We start from the raw sequence: 23244 nt of genomic DNA on the forward strand, positions 1-23244 counted from the left end.
GAGGGTGGATTATGTCCACCCTTGACGAGGGCTAGTGGAATAGATGGAAAGAGATGTACTCTTACCTACAGTGGCTCCTGAATATTACACTGTAATTCTGCAAAAATGCGAAGTTCCGATACTGGAACATACTCCAGACTACCTTTTGCCAAATGCTCTGACCAAGTCTGAATGGGCTTATTCACAAAGCAGCTCTGCCCCTGTTGGGTGTAAACATACTGACATTCGTCACTTAAAGATGAGTGGGGGGCTAGATTATACTTTCTGTCAAAGAAAAACCTTCACTGGGTGCCTGGCCCGCATGGGGGTAGCAGGATAAGTGAATAGACTAGTTGCAGGGCAGTCAACCCCAGTGGTACCCTCCCATCTAAGTATTCTCTCTGCCAGGGGAGGAAAACAAGGTGGGAATCTGCCCAGTTTAATACTTGCTTATTTGGCCTAATCTCAAAGATCAGACACCCTGGCCAGCATCTGGGGAGATGCGGATGGGGCCGCAGCCTCAAGTTCTTCTGTCATCCACCACAGTTGTTTTCCGTGGTCTTCCGGGTCTTTTGGTGTTGCCGAGCTCTCTCCGGTGCATTCTTTCTTTTTAAGAATGTTCCAAACAGTTGATTTGGCCACACCTAATGTTTTTACTATATCTGATGGGTTTGTTTTGATTTTTCAGCCTAATGATGGCTTGCTTCACTGATAGTGACAGCTCTTTGGATCTCATATTGAGAGTCGACAGCAACAGATTCCAAATGCAAATGTCACACCTAGAATCAACTCCAGAACTTTTACCTGCTTATTTGATGATGAAATAACGAGGGAATAGCCCACACATGACCATGAAATAGGTTTTGAGTCGATTGTCCCATTACTTTTAGTCCCTTAAAAAGTGTGAAGCACATATAGAAACCGTTGTTATTCCTACACCGTTCACCTGATTTGGAAGTAAATACCCTCAAATTAAAGCTGAAAGTCTGCAGTTAATGCACATCTTATTTGTTTCATTTCAAATCCATTGTGGTGGTGTACAGAGCCCAAAATATGAGAATTGTGTCGATGTCCCAATATTTATGGACTTAATACGGACGTAGTAGCTGGTTTTTAATTTCGAAATAAATTTGTATATTATGAACGCGATACATATGCAATGCCGTGCAGACATACCAGCGGCTCACTTACCCGTGGGAGTCCCTTCTTTAGGCATATTAGGAATGCTGTGCGAAAGATAAATTAGAATTGCCTCTGGAACATAAGCACACCAGCACCGCTGTAGCTGAGGATCCCCTTTTTCATGGGTGTTTCCTCTTTTGAACATATTCTGGATCGTACATGAAACCAGAATCACAATAGAAATGAGGGAAAATACACCCTGAATATAATATAAAATATCCATTTTTATATATGTACATAATCACAGTATAGTAGAAATTTACCAAGACTACATACTAGATAATCCTCATAACAGCCACCAATCTCCAGGCTCTGATATAAAATAGCTGTAGTCCTGTCCAATAGATAATTTACATTTACACTTGGTACAGGTATAACACAGAAGAACCAGAAGGTCCTTTGCTTTTTTTTGTTGTCGTTGTCCCCTTTTCAGCCCTAGTCTTAGATTACCAGATAAAGTAAGGCTCTCTCTCTTTATAGTAGTCTGCTGGCTGAAGCAATAGAAAATTACAGAGTCTGTATACAAGGTTTTCCTATAACTTACACCACTCTCCCCAACACCGAGTGTTACAGCACTGTGTGTGAAAAAGATAAACACATTAAGCCACTCTCAATCGCTTAACAATTGTTCTCACTAGAGTTAGTAGCAACGATACAAAACAATACCAGCTGAGGAGAGGCAGAGTCGGGCAGCAGTGTGTCTCCTATGTGTCTACGTTTCCAATATGGCCACCATCCACGCCACGAAGTTCATAGGGGGTAGAGGGGAAGTTCCTCCCTCAACTCCTCCTGTTCCTGCTGCCGCCTATTGCCTGTAGCAATATGGCCGGCGCTGTGTGTCTGCACCACGCAAATTTTTTTTATTTATTTTTTTAAATACGTTTTATTAGTAACATCTTATCTTGAACAGTATTACAAAATAGAAAAATTGTTGAAAGGTACATTAGTGAGATAACAAGTGCACATATACATTACACCACGCTAATTTTAATGGTGCCTAGGGCGCATGTGCGGCTTCTGCAGACATTCCGCCTCCTATTGAGTGCGGACGCTGCTGTGCCCACCCGCTGCTCGTTGTCAAGGAGGGCGACGGTGGGTGGCCCTGCCGGCAAGAGGGGGCGGACGAGGAGGAGAGTTACAGTATCCTCCTGTCCATACAAGAGGTCTGCTTCGGCTGCAGTGGGCGGCACTCACTATATAGGCTCAGCACTGCTTTTAAAATTGCCACGGATGTCCCCCTACAAAAAAAAATAGCTCTGGCAGACCCTTAATAAAAGAACTGGTCCCCTCTTTGCTCATTTCTAGGGGATTGCCAGCAGAGGTGCTAGGTAAGTGAGCACAGGGTTTCTCTTACCTGCGCTGGGACCCAGAGTGAACAGAGTTGCGTCCTACGCACTCTCCTGGGACTTTGGATTGAGCCACGCGCTGCACATGAAAGGGAATTAAAATAAAAACATGAAAACCTAAAGGCTAATACAAGTATAGGCAGGAGCCTATACCGAAGTGATCTATCTCCTAGGCACTTACAAAAAAACGGAGGTCTGAGCTGGATAGGAGGGGCATAATAGGGGAGGAGTGTAGGGAACAAAGAAGTTAATAAGTTAATAAGTGCCAAAACTCCTAGTCCCACCTACTATACCCCAATGTCTCGCAGTGTCCCCCCAATGGTAGGAAAGAGAAAGTAAATTATAACAGCACTCTAAGTGGTTCACTTTGTATTCAAAGCAATCAGAGAAGATGACTGCAGTCTATATGTTCACTGTACTGAATGGTTCTAGCATTCAAATGTTAGCATCACTGAATTCAGTTATGGCAGAGCTGTATTTCATCTTTAAACTTTACTTTTCCCTATATGTTTCTGCAGCCATTTTTAATATCATGAAGAAGTGTTTCAGTTAGGGAAAAACATGGTAATTTTCTTTGATTTATTCCTTCACAGAACTGTAGAACGCCACCTGAACGAAATTTGCATAGTTAATGTACACTTAATGAAATAAATTGCTCAAAGACTGCACACAGGTAATTGTTAGTACCACAATCCCCAAAATGCTGTATTTTCTGTGCTTGCATCAATAAACATTCCCTTGTACGATGAATCACTAACTAACAATGTGCATCCTTTGAACAATTTTTTCATGGAAGAACCTGTTCTTGGATAGAAAGAAGACCACCAACTCTGTGTGCCTGGTGCCAAGATAACTATTAAATCGATTATGCAAAATGTCACAAGGACTGTCTGTCCCTAGTGTTATTGTACATGTGCTGGGCAAGCCAATGATCCTGAAAACTGCAAGGTTAACTTTCAAGGTACGATCAGACTTCTGTACATGCAATTAGAGCCGTCTGTATATCATGATCTGCCAGAATAACAAACTGGATGTAAAATTGCATGGGGGTAAGGATTGAACATTGTTAAAAGTAAGAAAGCATTTCTAAAAACACAATTAATGGCTTTACCTCTGTGTCCCGCTTGTTCACCTGCTCCCAGCTGGTCTCAGAGAAGAGTTCTGTACTGCAGCCAGACAAACAACTAGGATCCCGGTTACATTCAGAATCAGGGATTGAGGTCTGTAAAGTGCAAGATCACATACAAGGCTGCCCATAACATAAAATCACATATACAAAGACCTGCATCCTAATGTCTGTGTTGCACACTTCAGTGTCACTTATTGTATTAAAAAAAGGCATGTTTGACAGTTTACTTAATACACATCATGCCAATGCTTACAACGTAAACAAATTTCACACTTACTTTGACCACATCCATAAACCCATTCTAGCTATTTTAACTCACCACCTCATCTGCCAATTCCCCATTGAAACACACTGGGCTGTTATGTAAATGACTTTCAAGTCGACAGCGTAGCTCTTGCACTTGTTTCTTCAATGTCTCCACTTCCTGTTGATGACCACTCTCCATCTGCCTTAATCTTTGCTGGATAGCATCCACATACAAGGGCATCCCATCATCATCCAGGTGATTGCGGGCTGGCTGCTCTGGGGTACTCCCTATGCGGTGTCTCCCACAAGTGTGCAATGGGCACTTGTGTGGGAGGTTTCTGAGGTGGGCCTGGAGGTTGTTTGAGCTAGAATTCTGGCGTGAGAGTGTTTGCTTCCTCCGACTATTGTCCACACTGAGACATGGTCCATCAGGGACAGAGGGAGGAGATTGGTCCATTTTAAACGCATTTAGTGAATTGCATTCAGTAGAGGGAAAGGCACTACGAGTATGGGGAAAAGGAGAACACGTCCTTTCATTTTGGCTCTGCAAGCCAGTCATCATCAGGCCCTCACCAGACACCGGTTCTGGCTTCTGTGATAGTTCAATCGCTGCTGTCACATGGTCCAGTTTGCAGGGCCATGAAACGTAAAGGTTATCTGTTAAAGTTTCTGTAGAGTCTTCAAGAACAGACTCCGATGGCAAATTGTTAGGTGAATCAGAACTGGGACAGCTCTGTTTTTCCTCTTTTGATAAGTCCAACTCCTTTATTTCATTCTCTTCTGGTTCAAAAGCTTCAGAAGACTGTTCTTTAACATCCTGGCTAGACACTCCTTCACCCTCACATACCTGTATAGCACATATATCTTGGACTGGCTGGACAGACATTCCAATTTCAGAATTTGGTTGGTCAAATTCTGCACAAAGGTACCCTGGCATAGAACTGGTTCTCTCATTGTCCCCCTCACTCTTTGCTGCATCGCTGTTCAAGCAAGAACCCCCCAACCCATCCACTGATTTCTCGGGCTCTTCCTGCGGTTTTTGTATTCGTTCTGTAAACCCAGTCTCTTCCTCCACACACACCAATTTCCCTCCCTGCTCTTCACCTCCTCCCTCCTCGCTAGCCTCTTGCAGAATATTTTCCATTTGCCCTTCCCCAACTCCAGCAGCCATGGAGAGATGTGCCCCCAAGGGTAGTCTGTCCCCCTCTTGTCCTTCTTCTGCAGGATTTCCAAAGGCATTCAATTCCAGAGAACGTCGATGCTCCTGCCACTTTTCATTCAGGCTGGGGTCACTGCTACGCCTATTCACACAGGGCACACTTATATCACAGACAGTAGGGAGGTCATCATATGATCGGGTCTTGGGTAATCTAAGGAGACAAGTAGAAACCATGAAATAACGACCTTGTGTCATGTGTATAACTTAGAATTGACTTCATTGAAGAAGCATATAAGTAGGAGGGGAATGGGTCGCAAGGAAACACATTGTTGTTTTTCAATGGTAATGAAATAAACATACCCTAAAAAGTTAAAGTTAAAGCTGCAATTTGGTGTTAACTTTATTTTTATATTGAGCAAACCACAAAAGTGAGGAGAGAGTACCAAAGGAGGGAAGTGATTGTGCCAGTGTGTAGGGTCCCATAGGACAGAGTAAGCCAATGTAGTACCAATAAACCTAAGTGCTATTGTAATTTTCTACCTTCTGTGTAATTTTCTCCTTTATAGCATTCACGGTCTCCATATTCCTGTCTCATTTCTCCTCACCCTCCCTGAACAAGCGGCAGATCAGCCCAGAAACGTCTCTGGCCTGGGATGTGTAGTGAGGTTTCTGTGCTGACCTGCTGCTTACACATGCACTTTCACGTATCTCTGAGGCACCAGATTTCAAGCTCTCCAGTGGTAACTTCGTGTTTGTTTGTTTTGTTTATTAGAACAGAAAAGCAGCATTCCTAGCTGTAAGGCATGCAATGTGCTACATTACAGTCTGTAGCAACATTTGACTCAGATACAATATCAACTATTGATTATTTTGCTATAACAACTTTGCACCATTAAATTAGAATGAAACTATGGAAACAGTATTTAAATAACATTAAATGTAGACTTAAATCTTCCACTATACAAAAAAACATAATACAATTCTATGCAATGCTATACCGCAACAAATCAATCATCATAAGATATTGTCATACAAAATGTAACGAGAAGCATGACATTATTACCAATCTTGGATATCCCCAGTCATTCTCTTCACTCCTGCAGTTTTATCATACACCACATTTATAAAGTAGCTATATTCGTTAAATGATATTATAATGTAACAGTTCCCGCTGGTAAGGTAGAGCAGCAAAGATAACAAAACATAAGGATAGATGGATATCCCATTAAACTCATTAACAGGAGGTGCAGAAGACCATACACAGCAGAATGTGCACTTTGGTAAACCAAACAAATAGTACAAATGTATTTCCACTAATAAAAGTAAGACGATTTTCATTAATTGAATGAACACGAGAGCAGCCAAAGCTATCGTCAGACTTCACTGGGCTGCTCTGGGATATAGCTCATTTATACTAATGGCACCATACAATTAAACAAGCCAGTTAGTCTATCATTAGTACTTGCAAGACATGCATAAGACTTGTGCACACTACAAATGCTTACAAAAATAAATACATTTAAAATATTTACAGCGCAAGTTAAATAGGAGCCATAGCACAATGACAAATTCTGTGTATCGATTTTTGGTACAAACTCATGCTATGGTAAATCTTTTAGTAATTGAAGCTGTAAGTGGAGCTCTCGAAGCATTTTGCTAACACAAAGCCGACCGTATATACAAGGCAAACGTTTGGTTCACTTTATATGGTTTTATTACGATCGTAAATCAACCATTACATGAAATTTATGCTCACCTTGCTTATGAAAAATTGCATTGAAATGACTACAGTACAAAACAAAAATCACCATATAAATGTTTTTATTATGAGGGAAAGTGCACAGCTTGCTCTCACAATGTTTGAGTTATAGACTTCCCGTAGCATTAAGAGGTCCATGTATCAAGGAAAACGTGAAGGAAACAGTGGGACATTTCTATATTTCCTCCACATTTGCCCACGGATGGCTGCTTTTTGTGGCTAGAGAGGTAGAGCAAAGGCTGATGGTAACCATTGTCATGCGGCATGTACAATAGTACATAGAGATTTAAATGTGCATGCATGAGGTATGTTGCACACCTCACAAGCAGAGCCAATTAACGCATATTCTATCATTACGCAAATCATTTAAAAAGGAGGTGATCAGCAGGAGCGCTGAATAAATTAAAATCTCTAAGCCTGTGACTCGCATCAACCAATTTTTGTTTCACACCTTACTAATTCACATCATCCTACTATTTCCTCTTCATCCACAGCCCATATACTTGCGCCCCCCCCAATTACCTTCTATTCTTCAAAAGCCCTCACTGCCATCAACCTTAATTCTAGCCCTAAACTAAAAGTTCACGGCTAGAATTAAGCAGAAATTGGTACCCATGTAGCATAAGGCTTTCAAGGCAACATATATGCAGAGTCACATTTTCACTTTTACATTATTTACCAACAACTTGATATTGAAATATTGTGCCTACTTTTCAAGCAACATTTTTCATGAATTCCTTGTGTTACATAAGAAAGAAGATTCCCATACATTTGTGCTCACCTGCAGAGTGGCAGGTCCTCAGAGGCAGACCCAGGTGTTGGATATGGGGTACAGGATTCTTCGCTAGGCGTTGATGGGGAGGAGCCGGGGAGGTAGACTGCACTCCACAACATTAGATTGCGAACGTGGCACACGGGATATAGGACCTGTGAAATACAATAAAGTCTTAATGTACATGATGGTCTACACCAGAGGTGGGCAAACCAGTCCTCAAGGGCCATCAACAGTTCATGTTTTTAGGATTTCTTTAATCATGCACAGCTGAGTTAATCTATTTGGCTGGGTCAGTAATTATCCCAGGTGTTTCTACAGACAGAAATCCTAAAAACATTAACTGTTGATGGCCCTTGAGGACTGGTTTGCCCATCTCTGGTCTACACTTTGAAGCAGTTTATAAATGTATACTATACCAATATAAGTAACCTATATTATTGGTTGCAAATAAAGTAATGCAAGTGTTTGGCAAGTAGAAGAAATCTACATAGGAAATTGGACTTGTGCAAAATATAAGCATGACAGCTTACAGTTTCTGACTGAGAGGAGTACAGCAAGTTCTTGAAGGAGCGGTTCCCAGCACGTAGTAGTGACCAAACGGAGCATGTCCGCTCTTGTATGTGTTTCTCACTTCGCTCCTTGGCATTGTTACAAAGGAAGGTCCCAAACAAACATGAGTATGTGTGCTGCACCAGCTTCACCTGAAATCACAAGAGGAAAGCTAGAGCAAATAGGTCTTATCCCCAGGTGTAACACGGAGAAACGCGTCAAACAACTATTGGATTTTAGAACACTATTGGATTTTAATACAACATCTGGACATCGTTTTCCTGTACCCCGGGGTATTCAATGGATTGCTAAAGTAAGTGGATGAAGCGATTGTATATACGGCCTCCGTGTTATCTATATTGGCTATCAAGCGCTGGATCATTGCGCTAAAGACTTTAATTACTGTTGCTGCAGTTGTTGCATGCTAAAGTCTAACTGTGTTATCTTATTGGCTATCAAGCGCTGGATTATTGCGCTAAAGACTTTTTATTACTGTTGCTGCATGCTAAAGTCTAACTGTTTTGCCGATTAATATTAACGGAATCTGGAGAGCTTACATCTGATATAGATCATCAACGCTTATCCATTACAAAGGACAGTCCATTGTAATTAACCGCCTCAGCGGCACTTCTGCACTTGATAAATCATTACAATTATACCAAAGGAATATTTTATTAATGAATGCTATACACCGTTTTGTTGCATGAAAAGTTAAATCTGCCCTTGAAACAAGGAGAGTTTATTAGTGCTAATCTGGACATTGCTTGTTCCCTTTATTTTTAGGGATTTGAATCATCTACACCGCTGCAGCAATTGTATGTATGTTATTAAGCACTACAAGTATTTGCATTTAACCATCTATCAAGGTGTTTCTGTGAACCACTATCAAGTGTGTGTTATATATTCCTTTTCTATGAGTTATTGCTCATGTGCATCAGCTGATTTGTTGCCCGCGAGTTGCATTTTTATACTGTGATCCTTAGGGGATTTGTATTTGGGATCACTTGATGTCCACTGAATGTTGATTTTGTATAATTATTGCATTTAACGATTTTGCTATTGCTATTATATTCAATAAATAGAAACTGTTGGATACAGCGCCCCTTATTGCTTTTTGTTACTATTTACTATGAAGCAGATTCAGATTTCTGCTTGAAGGGAGCTGCGGTCCGAACACCATATACTATTAATTGATTCCTAGTGCCTTAATTTTTTGTTTTACTGTATCTTATCCCCAATGCCTGATCGCTGGAGATTGCTCATACAGTATGCGCTGAACAACGTTTTCAAAGGTACAGCCAAAAAACTAAAACAGCCTATCTATATGGCCACTTTACTGAAGATCAGACTGATAATGACAGAACAAGAGAGAGCTTCCAAGAGGCAGGTGCAAGTGAGAGAGTGCTATTTAGATATAGTCTATGGAAGCAGAAGGGCTCTCGGAACATAGCTAATTGCTGTATTAAGAAAACAGGTACTGAAATGTAAAAAAGTCAAAAGCAGAATAAACATGAAACTAGTTATACATTTTTGTGGGAATATGTATGTGCATGTGTAGGAAATCAACATTCAAAATATGGAGTCATTTCCATGGCTTTATCTAATTTCTGTAATATTAGATATGCGATGTAAACTTGTTATGTATTTACTAAGTCTGTAGGCTCTTTAGTGTCAACATGTTACGGCATCGTGTCATCCCCAGTTGGCTATAGAGATACGCAAATGAGGTTTCATCAATGGTGCAGTTGGACTGCAAAAGAACTCAAATTATAGTCTCAAAATTGGAGCACATAGACAATGGTGCAAACCAATTCCTTTTTATATACTTTCACATTATGACCAGCAGAAACAAGGGCAAGGCAGGCATTAAAGATTTGTAGTTATATACAGTAATTCTTAAAGCCACAAAGCAATATTTCCCAGCAGTGGGAGAATTGTAGAAAGGACTGCTTTTCCTTTAATTATAATTTACATATGCTATTTTTAGGACCTGATTTCACAACAGCCTTTATCAAATTTAATGGCCAAACCTGTCACATTTTTACTTTCTTTAGTTCACTATTTAGAATATTCTCTATTGTGAAATCAACATATTTCATGTAAAGTCAGCTGCTTGTATTGTAGATTTGTCCATTTTCACAGAACTACTCTTCTTCAAGATAAACTCACCAGAAAAGCTTCATTGAATTCAAAAGAACAAGGGAACTGTCTCTGTAATTGGTGAACACAGTCCAACCACTGCAGGAACACTGGACAGCGCTCATTCAGGTCTTCAGAGTTCTCCCCATGACCACAGCGGTCAGCAAACTTGTGCCCAAAGTCCAACCACTCTGTCTCGACCAATACTTGGAAACCCTGCAAAGATTGATAATTGTCAGGACATTCAATTTTCAGAGTGAGAATTAGCCCAAACAGTGTGCCACTTAGAACGGACTTCTGAGAAAAATGAGCATTATGAACTTTTAGTTTAGAGACTAAGGGCAAGATTTACTAAACTGTGGGTTGAAAAAGTGGAGATATTTTGCATAGCAACCAGATTGTAGTTTTTTTTTTCGTTTTTTTAGTACATTTACAAAATGACAGCTAGAATCTGACTGATTGCTATAGATATCTCCACTTTTTCAAACCCACAGTTTAGTAAATGTACTCCTAGGACTGGAAGCTGTATGGGGGCAGAGACTGAGGAACCCGAATAAAGTATTGTGATTGCATAGAACAGCAAAATATATTGGCACTCAACTGTACCGTAACAGTAAGTAATATAGCAGTTACTAATAAATTCAAATTCTCTTTTCTGTTCTCTTCTAAAGGGTCACTACAGAACATGGCTTAACCTAAGAAAACTGAGTAAGCCTGAAAATGCAAAATAAATACTAAGTACAATGTAATCACAAACACCTGTTATTGTGGCACTCTCTTGTCTACACAACACCAAGGGGGCGATTCAATGGACAGCCTGAGTTTTAACGCAGTGTTACCAGCGCTGCAAAACGTCATTTTGGACCATGGTTATTTAACCCACAATTTAATTCCTGATGTTACGCTCCCTATTTGGTTCCCAAACTTGCACATCGCAGTGGGTTTTGAGCCTCACATTAAAGTACAAGCAAAAAGATTAGGGCGCAATTTTTTTATTTTTTTTTGAAGGAAAGCCCCCAATCCAATTATTCAGTAGCCTACAAGATTGCATAAAAGTATTCAAAAGGGTATGCATACAGTTTGCTACATCAAAAAAGGTGAGTGGTCCTGCATTATGATTGTAAAGAAAGGTCAGACTGCATCTTGCTAGGAATGTATGAAGCTTCCTAGAAAGACGACATCTACAAAACTATATAATCTTAAAAAGCATTTTCCATATTCCAGCCATAACAAATGTTACATATTTTTTCTCTCTCAAAAATAACTAAAATGACTGCAAGCACAAAATAAAAAAAAAAATTGTCAATTTCCTAATGACCTGTATTTCTCTGTACTGCAGGAACACAGAAGAGACAAGGAACATCTTTAGCAAGGTGGTTGCCAGCTGGCTGTTGCCAAGAGTCCTGCCCAGCTGGAAGCCAAGCACATATTCTCTTTTTTTAAGTTAGCTGCACATGGTAATGCAGCTTTCTATTTAATATTTCTTTATTAAGATATAATATGGTTAACAATGGATTGTAACATCATAGATTGAATAAACTACTAGAGTGATTATAATTAAGAACTAAAAAATATCAGATTTACAGATTTTTACTAAAGAGAAGAGAAGAAGAAGAAAAAGAAGAAAAAGAAAAAGGTAGAAGAAGGAGAGAGGGGGGATTGGGGAGAGAAAGGAGGAGCAACCTCATTGTAAGAGTGATCGTGATTAGCATGAATTAGTATCAACTGAAGAGATGGGGGTTGAACTCGTTAATTGTAATAGTTTCCCTGCGTCTTGAAATGCAAACCAGAGGCACCACGTGGCAATATAATCTACAAACTTGTCTGCTGAGGAAAAAGTTATTTCATCCATTATTCTATAGAATTCTATTCTTTGAAGACATTCTTTGATGGATGGTGGAGTAGAGGACTTCCAATGGATCGGTATCACAGCTTTGGCGGCCGATAGGAGATTTTTTAAAATTGATTTTTTTAAAGCTGGAAATCAGTTAGTTTTATTTAGTAAACAAAAGGCAGGATCATCAGGGACTTGATCTTTCAAAATATCAGTTGAAATTGCTATGACCTGAATCCAAGAAGACCGAAGCATTGCACAGTTCCATATATGTAGAAGTGTGCCTGGAGCCTCCTGACATCTCCAACAAGCATTCAGGGCAAAATTCAATTCTATTTTATAGCAGGCTGTCATTGGCAGTATTATCTCGCACCTCTACAGGCCGGGTTAAAACAATAAATCAGAAGAAAAGTATTGAAATCAAAAAGTTATTAAAAATCAGATAATTGAATAATTTAATTTAAAAAAATTGCAAAGAGAAGATAAGAAGCATTTTAAATCATGTAAAAAGCAAGCTAAAATGTATTAATAATCTATAATTTCAATTTGAATAGATGATGGTGTGTGTGTGGCTAACAACTACAATATGCAAAGAAACTTGTTTAACTATGTAAACTACAAAATACTAATTTGTGTATGTGTAGATGGCCGCGTTAAACCCTCCCCTCCCTTAAACTATGCATTCACCTAGGATTAAGGCGCAGGGGTGGCGTTAGGCGATTTTAAATTTATTACCACACGGCTTCTTAGTAATACCCAGGCGGAAATATTTTGTACCACAGCGTTACAAAAAAATAAGGAGATGAATTAAAATCAGCCCCCAAATATTGATCACACTGTATCCAGTATATAGACTACAGGCTACAGTTGAAGAAATAACATCTCTTAACTGGATATATTTTCATGAAAGGAAGTCCTGTGATCTGGAAGCCACTAGGATATTTCCAAACAGAATAAGGAAGAGTCAAAAACAAGGGGAAGATATTTAAAGTGTACATAATATGCCATTCAGGTACTTTTGAAGGCTATTCACGCAGCCTCATGACCAGGTGTGTAGGGAAAGGTGGAGAGGGGTTAACAGGTTTGGTACACAAAATACATATTTCCAAGGTGACACAAATGGAGTGTACAATCAATTTCGCCTCAACACCCTTCATCATCAAGTTATATAAAGCCAACAATTCTGTATCGCTGTAGAGAGAATATTTGTCTGTCACATCATTCCCTGCCCAACTGGAGCTTACAAACGGAAAATCCGGAGGAAGCCGACAAACACGGCGAGAGAACATACAAACTCCACACAGACAAAGCCCTGGTGGGGAGATCGAACTTCATATTCTCAAGCAATTATGAATAATCGTTCTATTGAATTGCTGCAGTCCTAGTGACAACATTGTGAGACTCGAAAATCTGTACCATTGTAGTGGAAAAGTACCTCAATGCTCCTGTAATAAGGGTCCAACAGGAGTTTTGAAAAAGCAACAATTTGTGGAGTACGGTCCCATCCATCCGAGCAGTGCACAAGAACCGGACGCTGATCACGGTCTAATGCATGTACTACCAGCAGAGAGGACTTGAGCAGCATGGAGAGGTGCTGTAACCACTTTGTTCCTTCCAATGCAGACAGCCAACTGAGAGAAGTAAAAGGGGACAGGCAAACAAACAAAAAGTTAAAAGTTATAACGAGTTCACCCAGACATGAAGGTAGTTATTTCTAATGCTGGATCCGCTTTTGTATTTAGGATTGTTATTTGTCTATTCCACAGTTCTCTATGCTCACAATCAGAGGTCACTTCAGGCTGCATTATCCCAAAGGCACAACATGATAAAGATACTGCTGCTGGACAATTATAGGAAACTAGTGCCATCCTAGAATTACATCATGATTTAAATCTAAAAAATAACACATTCAAAAGAAAGGATTATAAAAATATAATTGGGATATAGCTAAAAATACAGGCATGAACAGTGAACACCGCAGAATAAACGCTTACTTGGCTGGGTCTGGCATCTGCGTGCATAGCAGTCGTAATGACTGGAAGCTCTTGCGGATGGAGTGTATATTGGCCATTCCCATAAACACAACTTCACAGTTGGGATAATACTCTACAGAAGAAAATAATTTATTTTACAACATACAAATTAGATCATTTACCAAAGCTTATGGACATAAAAAAACTGCTGTAGGTCATAACACCCAATACGAAGTTTACAGTGGCACCGCTGACATGCACAGTGGAAAATAAATAAAAATAAATAATGGAATGAAATGGTGTAAAAACAGCCCTACTCCCTGGGTACTTATTAAAACAACTAAGATCTTTCAATGGTGGGTTATAGAGGGGGGAGAGTAGAGTCCAAACAAGTTTAGTGTAGAATTAGTACCTTACTCTCAGCACGGTGCCTCCATATCTTATTTTAAGCTGTGTCCCCTATATAGGATGAATGAAAACTGGCCACATGTGCACAGGAGCAGAAGACGGGAAGAGTTGGGCAGAGTGAAGGTGTTCCCACAAAAATAAAGAATGTCACACTGGTAATTTGTTTAGGCTGAACAATACTGTGGTACAGTGGTAATGGAAGGTGTGCATTTTCAGGGGCATTTCTTGCATGGCCTGTGCATTGGGGCACATGACCACTTGCACACTACAAAAAAATTTTTTTTGCATCGGCTAAGAGTTGACAGATATTGGATCTGGTCTTATGATTCTAATAAGACACAATACTTTTACTCTAATAAATAACCTTAAAGATATAAAACTTTCAGTTTTAGGGAGAGAAATGGACATTATGTAGGGACTTGGCAGTTAGGAGTTACTATAGCTTCTCTGGCCCCAGTAAGCTTACTTGACAACAAAACTTCAGCTGGAATGAATGAATGAAAGAAACTGTGTCTGAAGTGCATGGCTTGGTATAAAGGGAGATAAGAGATAAGCAAACAACATATGAAGAAAAAAATATATCTGGATAAATAATGGAGGCATAAGGACTTTTGGTGAATAAGCAGCATAACAAACAATGGATATAAACAAGGACATTTTAACCTCTCTAAAGGTGCAATGGAGGAGATAGTATAAAACAGACTAAATGTGATTGCAAAAACAAACAAAAAAACACAGAACTCATTTTAATCACTTATTTCTATAACTTTATAATCACAAATACTACTTTACTATCTTTTGTATTCCGCTGCCTTGAAGCTTTGCTCTGGTCATAAATAGGTATCTAAGCTCTTATTAACAAAAGCCATATTTTGGGCCAATATATTATAGATTGTGCTTTCCGTTTAAAAGACGTTTCCCTTTTTCTTTTTTTGAGCAGAAATAAAATAGTCATGAGGAAAGGCCCCTTCCTATAAGTAATATAATAAGTATATGATGACTAAAAATTGAATATTACTTTCTTAATAGGGAAGATAGTTCTATACGATTAGTAGTATATACAAATTTGAATTATACTGGAGCGGTATTTTTCACTTTTTCTTATTTTTTTGTCCTTCAAGGCACCCCTAAGCCAAAATAGTTACCAAGTAGTCCCTCGCCTTGTTTAGCACTGGCCCTGGCTGAGGCACCCCTGCGAGATCTCCAAGGCACCCCAGGGAGCCTAGGCGCACAGTTTGGAAACCACTGCTCTACGAAATAATTTGCAAGATTGTATCAACACATTTTCTAATAAACTTTAATTTAAGTCCCCCACCAATTAAGTGTAAAATAACCTTCTTCTTGATCCAATGTAGTACAACTGCTGCAAAATGTTAAAAGTCAGGAACCCCTTCACTTCTGTCCAAATCACAAGTGTCCAGTGTTGGGAACTGCTTGTCATTAGCCAGCTCTAGGTCATGTGTCACAAGTTTGCATCTGATTTTCACTATAAGTGGAGCAGACACTCATGGCCACCCCGTAGTAATGTACATCAGCCAAGGCTGTATGTGACCAACAAATTGATAAAATTGACTGAAGATATGGGGAGGGGACATGCTACTTGTTTCATTATATATTTTAATACACAGTGTAGCATCTGTGGTCCGAGTGAAGATAATTGTCAATTACTTCTAGATTTCTACTATTCAGCTGTGGGGGGACACTAACCGTTACCTATGCTCAGATCCTATTCATTAGATTAAAATTAAGTGATCTACTTATTTATTATGGTCCATATTGGTGATTCAGTATAACTTGCACTCGCTCCCCTCCCCCGAAACTTTTGCTCATGGTATTGCATGGGCTACATTATGGCAGCAGAATCAAGTGTTAAGATCATTTGATGCTTTCTACATTTGCAGCTCAATATGAATGCAGTTGAGGCATAATAATGTATTAACACTGCATATCAAAGACACATTCAAGATCGCAAATCATAAGAGTACAATTGAAATTGTCACACTCACATGAATGTAAAGTAAATGTGTATCTCACACAAATTCAATACTAAACCACACTCTGCTTTGTCACAGCAACAAAGATGTTATTAATTTAAACGAAGACTAAAACCTCTGGCTATGACAGTCTACAACTACCCCGATATACACCAAGCTAGAATCCACAAATCTAACCCCCACATTATGCAGCCAGTCTCACCAGGACACTCGCAGCCTCCCCCCTTGGCACGGTTGGCCACAGCAGCAGCGTAGGATCGGGCATCAAGAATCAATAGCTTTTTTGGCTGGACTGAAGGGCTATCAGATGGTGGTGTATTTGACATTGATGAGTCTGTAGGAAAAAGTAATGTGGGACAATTACATATCAGAACACAAATGTTAACGCATCCACAATAATTATATAGAGAAAAATGCCTATTTAATAATGTAATCATGTCTTTACTTAACTGGTAATAGGTCAAAAAAAGATGCTTGTTCAAATATTAAAACCTTACCAAAATCAACATCTGTAAGCACTCCTCCATTACCATGGCTACGTGGACAGGTGCCATTAGCCATTTTGCCTGGACTGCTTCCGCTGTTGTCACTGGCACATGCCCTGGCCACAGACTGAACAAGATGCTCATCATCTGCATTCCTCCATCCCCACCAGCTGACCTCAGGCTGGCCACAGCGGGCAATAACAGCCCCATTACTCTGGTGTCTGTATAGAAGAAGCCGAGATGGGAGTAAATCATCATAACCTGAACATGGAGGGTGATGGACAAGTTTCACAAAGTGCAATCCAGTTGCGGGGGCTTATTCTGCTCCTTTCTCCTCCACAAAAAACCATGCTAAAGCAACAAGTAGGGTCCAGGAGGAAATGCTAGTACAGGTAGTAATAGTAGTACTACTAGTAGGACTCACAAATGTACTAGTATTGGGAAAAAAAGGGGTTAGCAAATACTCCAACCCTACGATGACCTCAAAGAAAACTATTTAAAAAAAAAAAAAAAAAAATTGGTATTTAAGCACTGGAGAGGTGTGGTTATGAGTGGTTATGAGTGGTTATGAGTGTGTGATTAGCCTACACTAGTTTTACCTGTACACAACAGCAGGAATGCGTTTCCAGGAGCGAAAGCTGGCAACACTCTCCAGTTCTTTATCTGTTATCCAGGCTGGTACAATCAGCTCTTGTGGGTAACTGGAACATAGTCTGTTAAGGAGAGAGATACTGGTGGTGAGAAAAAGGATTGTGTATTTGCGTTAAATCAATTGGGACACTGCAACCATGGGAATATAAAAGGGCAATCCTGGAGCTGGACACTTAGGAGTTAACTATTTAGAAGAAAAGCTCCTCCCCTCTATAGCCCTCACCTATGCTACTTCAGCTACTACAGACAAAAGGCAAAAGAATAGGGTAAGAAAAGAACAAGGAACACTTTCCACAAAACAACCAATTAGCATAAATGGAGGTAGTGCAGTGAGCCCCAGATGGATCAGAGAAATGATGTCAGTACAAAAATACTCTTATCGCTTATACATTCTGGGGACACTGCATACTCAGCCAATGCTTCATAACGCGCAACCCAAGAAGCATTTACCCACCTAGCAGTGTGAGCAGAGATTTTCTGGCACCGGTTTAACTGACCCGATGCAAGTCTGATGGATAGCCAGCTTCAATACCCCCTGGCAATTGTTTGCTGTGTCGCTGGCTAGCCCCTCATCTGCAAACTGTAAAGGATTAGAAGATAATCTGTCCTTCATAAAGTCCTGTCCAAGTTGATCTTTAGCGATGTGATCACATCAAGCAACAAAAATGGATCCTGGGCATCTGAAGATCCTGCCCATCATGAAGAAGGAATAACCATTCTCCTGGCTAAGGACTTCCCGACATCACTTTAGGCTGGAATGATGGCAGAGGGTAGCATTGCCATATCATTATGAAAAATCAGGAATAATTACTTGCAAGAAAGGGTCCCAAACTGAAATCCTCATAGCCGAAAAAAATCGAAAGGAGACAGTCTTTCAAGTGAGACATTTGAGCTCGACAGACTGCATTGCCTGAAAGGGAAGAAGCTGTAAAGCTGATAGGACTAAATTGAGCTCCCATGGCACCATAGAAAGAACATATGGTGGCTGAACTCTGAGAACTTCCTGAAAAAACGTCTGCACTTCTGGAAATGGGGACAGAGCAGATACTTGGACTTGTAAGCAACTCAGTCTCAGACAACTGTTCAGACCATCCAGAACAAAAAGGAAGGCATACAGCCAGAACTTTGAAGTATGGCACCCTTGTCATTCACACACGAGCACTTAAGTCTTCCAAAATTTGTGACAGTTTTATGCCAAAACAATGGTCTGAACCACTTTCTCAGAGAGACCCTAAGCTCTGAGAATCCCCTAGCCTCAAAAGCCATGCCATTAAAAAACTAGACAAGCTAGGTCCTGGTGAAGAAAGTGTTCTCAAGAGAGAAGAGACTCTCCTAGTAGCAGTCACCATTCTGGTTACGCCTTTATATTTAGTATGTTGGCATACCAGGCTTTTATTTGGTAAATCTGGCGCCACAAAGATCACCGAAGCTCCTTGCCTCCTAGATTTGAGGGCACAAAGAAGCATGACTATTGGATGAAAAATGTAAAATCAGGTGAAAATATTATGGTAATCAAGAACGATCGAAGATCCCCGATTCTGGAAAACAACTTTTCTACCTTGTGGTTCAACTAGCAGTCTATCATCTCCAGCTGACTCCATCTTTCAGTGATCTGATGGAACACCACTGGGAGGAAATCAGTCTCCCAGTTTTCAACCCCTGGGATGTAAATTGCTGATATCGCTAGAATATGAAATTATGCTGCCTGTGCCAAAATGCCTGACTTCATTGCTACACAGCTTTTGACGTCCAACTGATAAGTGATATACGCTGCTGCCATGACGTTGTTCTGAATGAAAAAGAGTCGGCCTGCCTATCAGGAAGGGTGTCACAGCTCTGAGCTCTTGAATGTTGACGGACCAGACACCACGAGGCTGCAAATGTAACATCACTGCCTTTCAACCCTGAAGGCTGGCATCTGTTACAATGGTGCAGATGCAAAATGGTCAACCCCCGTTCAAGTAGACAATTTTATCTAGCTCCAGGACAAAAACATCCTGACCATCCAATTTGAGCTAAAAGAACTCTTCTAGTGGCTGCTACCAATGTGGAAATCTTAGAATCCACAAGGGCTGCATCCAGGTACCAAGATGTTTCCAAAACAATATCCATTTCCTCCTTGCAGTATCTTCATCCAGAAAGTGATCGTCTAGCAGGAATTTATTATCTGGTCTACCCCATGGGCCCCTCAACATCTGTGCCAACTAGGGAGAAGGGAAAGAAACAGTGCCCTTCTGAATCTTGAATGTTAAGAGCCTGGTGAAGCATGATAAACAAGATGTTTACTCCCTTTCTGGTAAACAGTTCTTCTTTGAAACTTGTGAAGTCGATATAATTAGAGTCCCCGTGCAACTTCTTGAGAATTTAACTTTTAGTCACAAGAGAGGTTGGGACATTTATGCAGCTTTTGTAGAGAAGAGGAAGACTAATACTTTCTCAAGAGAAAAGGAAGACTAATACCTTCTCAAGAAAAGAAAAAAAAAAAAAAAAACACACTAGGCGTATGACTGACATTTCCAAGGGGATAAATAGATGCCCCAGCAGCTAGTTCTGTTGGTTCCAGATAGTTATTGCCCTGAATGGGGATCTCAAGATCAGCCTGGCATGGGCAAAATGAAAACCTCCTGGCACACAACGATGAGTCAGCTCAGTGACAGTCACATCCATGCAGGATTCATCTCAGCAGCTCTAACCCTAGATGCGCACAGATAACGGTCCTCAAATTCACAAAATTTTGTTTTCGGTTGTCCATTCAGCAATTTTGTCTGAAACCTAGAGCATGATAAGTATATGAATGACTTTTTCCCAGTGGGAAACTGGTCCATTTACCAGACAAGGCAGCAGGATAAGAAACTGTAGCCCAGAACAAAATCAATCTTGCTACAGTGAGGGAATATGAAAAGAATTGCACAAAATATATATACACATACATATACATATATATATATATATATATATATATATATATATATATATATATATATATATATATATATATATATATATATATAGTGTGTGTGTGTGTGTGTGCAAATGTATGATATGCAGCAGTATATAGAAAGTGTCTCTAGCTCCCACACATACACTCAGGAGATGATGTCAAATGTAGTCCACCCTTTCATGAACTCCCCGTATGAGAGGAAATAGAGGCATCCAGATGGGGGTGGGGGCAAGGAGATGCTGCCAACAGCTGGGAATTGCATTGCCCCCAGGTCCAGTCCCGCTATGACTGCTGTATTCACTCAGTTCCTCTTGTGTCATGCTGTCCCTGGTGGTAAAAATTCCCTTAGAAAGTGTTGCCACCTGACCTACCCTGGTCCCTGCAAAGACCCATGGTGATCCGGTCCCTTACTGTGCACCTCTGGGAGCAGGAATGATTGCTTCCCCTGGGGCAGGGGAAGCAGTCATCAAGATTCTCACGTCTCCACAACAGAACGGCTGCCACAGTTAAACATAAAACAAAGACATGGCCGCCGGTGCAATAGCAGAATATAGCTGAAGAAAAATAAAGAAATAAAATAAAGATTCAGCTGTCCTAGGCATCCCTGGGAAAAAGTGTCCAAACTCCAGGACACTTAGTTGAAAACTGAACCAGCAAAGGGGAGGGGCTAGAGAGGGGAGGAGCTTTTCTTCTAAGTAGTTAACTTTTAAGTGCCCAGCTCCAGCATTGCCCACTATATCCTCCAGAATGGGTTAAAGAGAAATAAACTAGCTACTAGTTGTGAATAGCATTATGGAATCTCACAGCAGATGTAGAGAACCTGCTTATATTTGGTCTTTAAACACAATGGGGAACATTTAAGATTGTTCATAGGGTAACTGTAAAGAATGGTTGGTATAGCCATAGAGACCAGATTCAAGCTGTCATTTTTCTAGTACAGTAGAAAGTGAAAACACAAAGGCCTGCTTGGTTGCTATGGATTACATCACCTTTTCTTCACAATTACTTTTAGAACGCTTTTCAAAAATGTCCCTGAATGAAGTTTACTAAACAATCAGTCTTATTCTAGGCTCTGTGCCATGAACCACAAAATCAGAACAAAAATTGACATTAAAAAAGTACCAGTATAGCACACTCCCCTAACACAGTCACAATATACCTGCCACTGCCAATTCTGCCAAAGTTATACAGGGCTTCAGAGAGATTGTCAATGTGCAGCCATTATAGAACTGCAGAACTACATTAGATCATGCGCACCGCCACCCCACTTCTAATATATATACCAGGAGACAAACAGGCATTTCACCCTTCTCAGCTGAAGATGGGAACCTCAGCCCTAACTTTAGGCATGGAGTTTTGCCTTTTGTACAAGAATTTCAAACTTGTGATTTTATGAGAAAGAAAGAAAGAAAGAAAGAAAGAAAGAAAGAAAGAAAGAAAGAAAGAAAGGGGCAGCAGGATATGCAAACAGGGCACCACAACAAAAGGTGGGGAAGACATCACAAAGTTAGATTTTACTGGTCCTTTAAGGCTATATTATAATAGTCCCAAATAAAGTTTTACTATGAAAGCCCGTTGTCAGTATGCAATGGTAAGCAATCTTAACCATTCCAACTTTACTGGTTTGACAAACATAAATATGAGCTTTCAAGCAGGCCTCATATACCTGAATTTCTCATTGATATTGGAAATTCTCCAAGCATTATCCATATCAAAACCCATCCGCTCCACTTCATTCTTAAAGCGTGAGATCACATGATCACCTGGCAAAAAAAAAAAAAAAAGCATACACAATAGCGAATAGACCAACATGAAGACACCCATGAGCAAGTTTTGTAATATCAAGTATTAACAATAATACTTATATAGTGCTTTTCTCTCCTAGCACTCAAAGCACTGGGAGGAGGAAAAAGCACTAGGCAGTTACAAAATGTGAAGCCTGTTATATTAAATGTATGCCCATGTCCTTAAATCTGGATCAGCAAATATAATAGGGATCATATAACTACACAAGAAAACATGCATATTGGATATGAAAATGTTAACATTCTACACACCTGGTCGGCACAGATCTCCATGCTGCTCTTTCTCACTGGCATAAACCTCCATGCACCAGGCGTGGTAAGCAAAGGAAAAGAGATCCTCTATACGACTTGGTGGACGCAATGTAGCATTTAGACGTTTCTGCCAATCCTGTACCTGCTCAAAGTTGAAGAACTGGCACCTGGAATCATAAAAATAACCCAGTATGATACCCTTAAAAACTCCCTTAATATTCTTATTAATATTCAAACTGACTTTTGATAACAATTACCTGATTACTTTGCAGTCTTTGCAGGTCAAATGAAGCTGAAAGGGATCTCTACACTCTACAGATTCTATCAGTTGCAGAGGAACCTACAACAAGATCAAACATTTTTTACATTAGAGAAGGTGCTCCAGGATGGCTAGACTATATTTAAGATGGTTTCCCATATTTTGGGTGCTTGTACTCTAACCTTCTACCGGGGAGTGGGAATGACAGTTGACTAAAGATAGGATGGTCGTGACAGTTGTCCAATAAGGAACTGGCTGTCATTTGAACCGCTGCATTAGATCCTTTCCAACCTGTGGCATCCAGCAGCAGCGCCAGCAACTTAATACTAGTGCAATAGGGGATAGAGGAAAGAGGAAGGATCCTTGGGAAAGGACCAAC

General features: G+C 40.1%; 1 protein-coding gene across 6 annotated transcripts in view; it reads right to left on the minus strand.

Moving 5' to 3' along the window:
• Positions 1-23244, minus strand: part of MTMR3 (myotubularin related protein 3) — a 66566-nt gene that overhangs the window by 14777 nt on the left and 28545 nt on the right. For all 6 annotated transcript variants that reach the window (XM_075213327.1, XM_075213307.1, XM_075213337.1 and 3 more), the window contains exons 6-18: positions 22864-22946; positions 22607-22773; positions 22216-22312; positions 17557-17670; positions 16970-17178; positions 16675-16806; positions 14092-14203; positions 13533-13728; positions 10294-10479; positions 8106-8276; positions 7582-7727; positions 3956-5252; positions 3619-3729 (exon numbers count right to left, since the gene is read on the minus strand). In XM_075213327.1, coding sequence (XP_075069428.1) covers positions 3619-3729; positions 3956-5252; positions 7582-7727; positions 8106-8276; positions 10294-10479; positions 13533-13728; positions 14092-14203; positions 16675-16806; positions 16970-17178; positions 17557-17670; positions 22216-22312; positions 22607-22773; positions 22864-22946 — 3021 coding nt within the window. The remainder of the gene's footprint in view (positions 1-3618; positions 3730-3955; positions 5253-7581; positions 7728-8105; positions 8277-10293; positions 10480-13532; positions 13729-14091; positions 14204-16674; positions 16807-16969; positions 17179-17556; positions 17671-22215; positions 22313-22606; positions 22774-22863; positions 22947-23244) is intronic.

This window comes from Mixophyes fleayi, chromosome 1 (assembly GCF_038048845.1).
Source record: "Mixophyes fleayi isolate aMixFle1 chromosome 1, aMixFle1.hap1, whole genome shotgun sequence".
In the NCBI taxonomy this organism is placed as follows: domain Eukaryota; kingdom Metazoa; phylum Chordata; class Amphibia; order Anura; family Limnodynastidae; genus Mixophyes; species Mixophyes fleayi.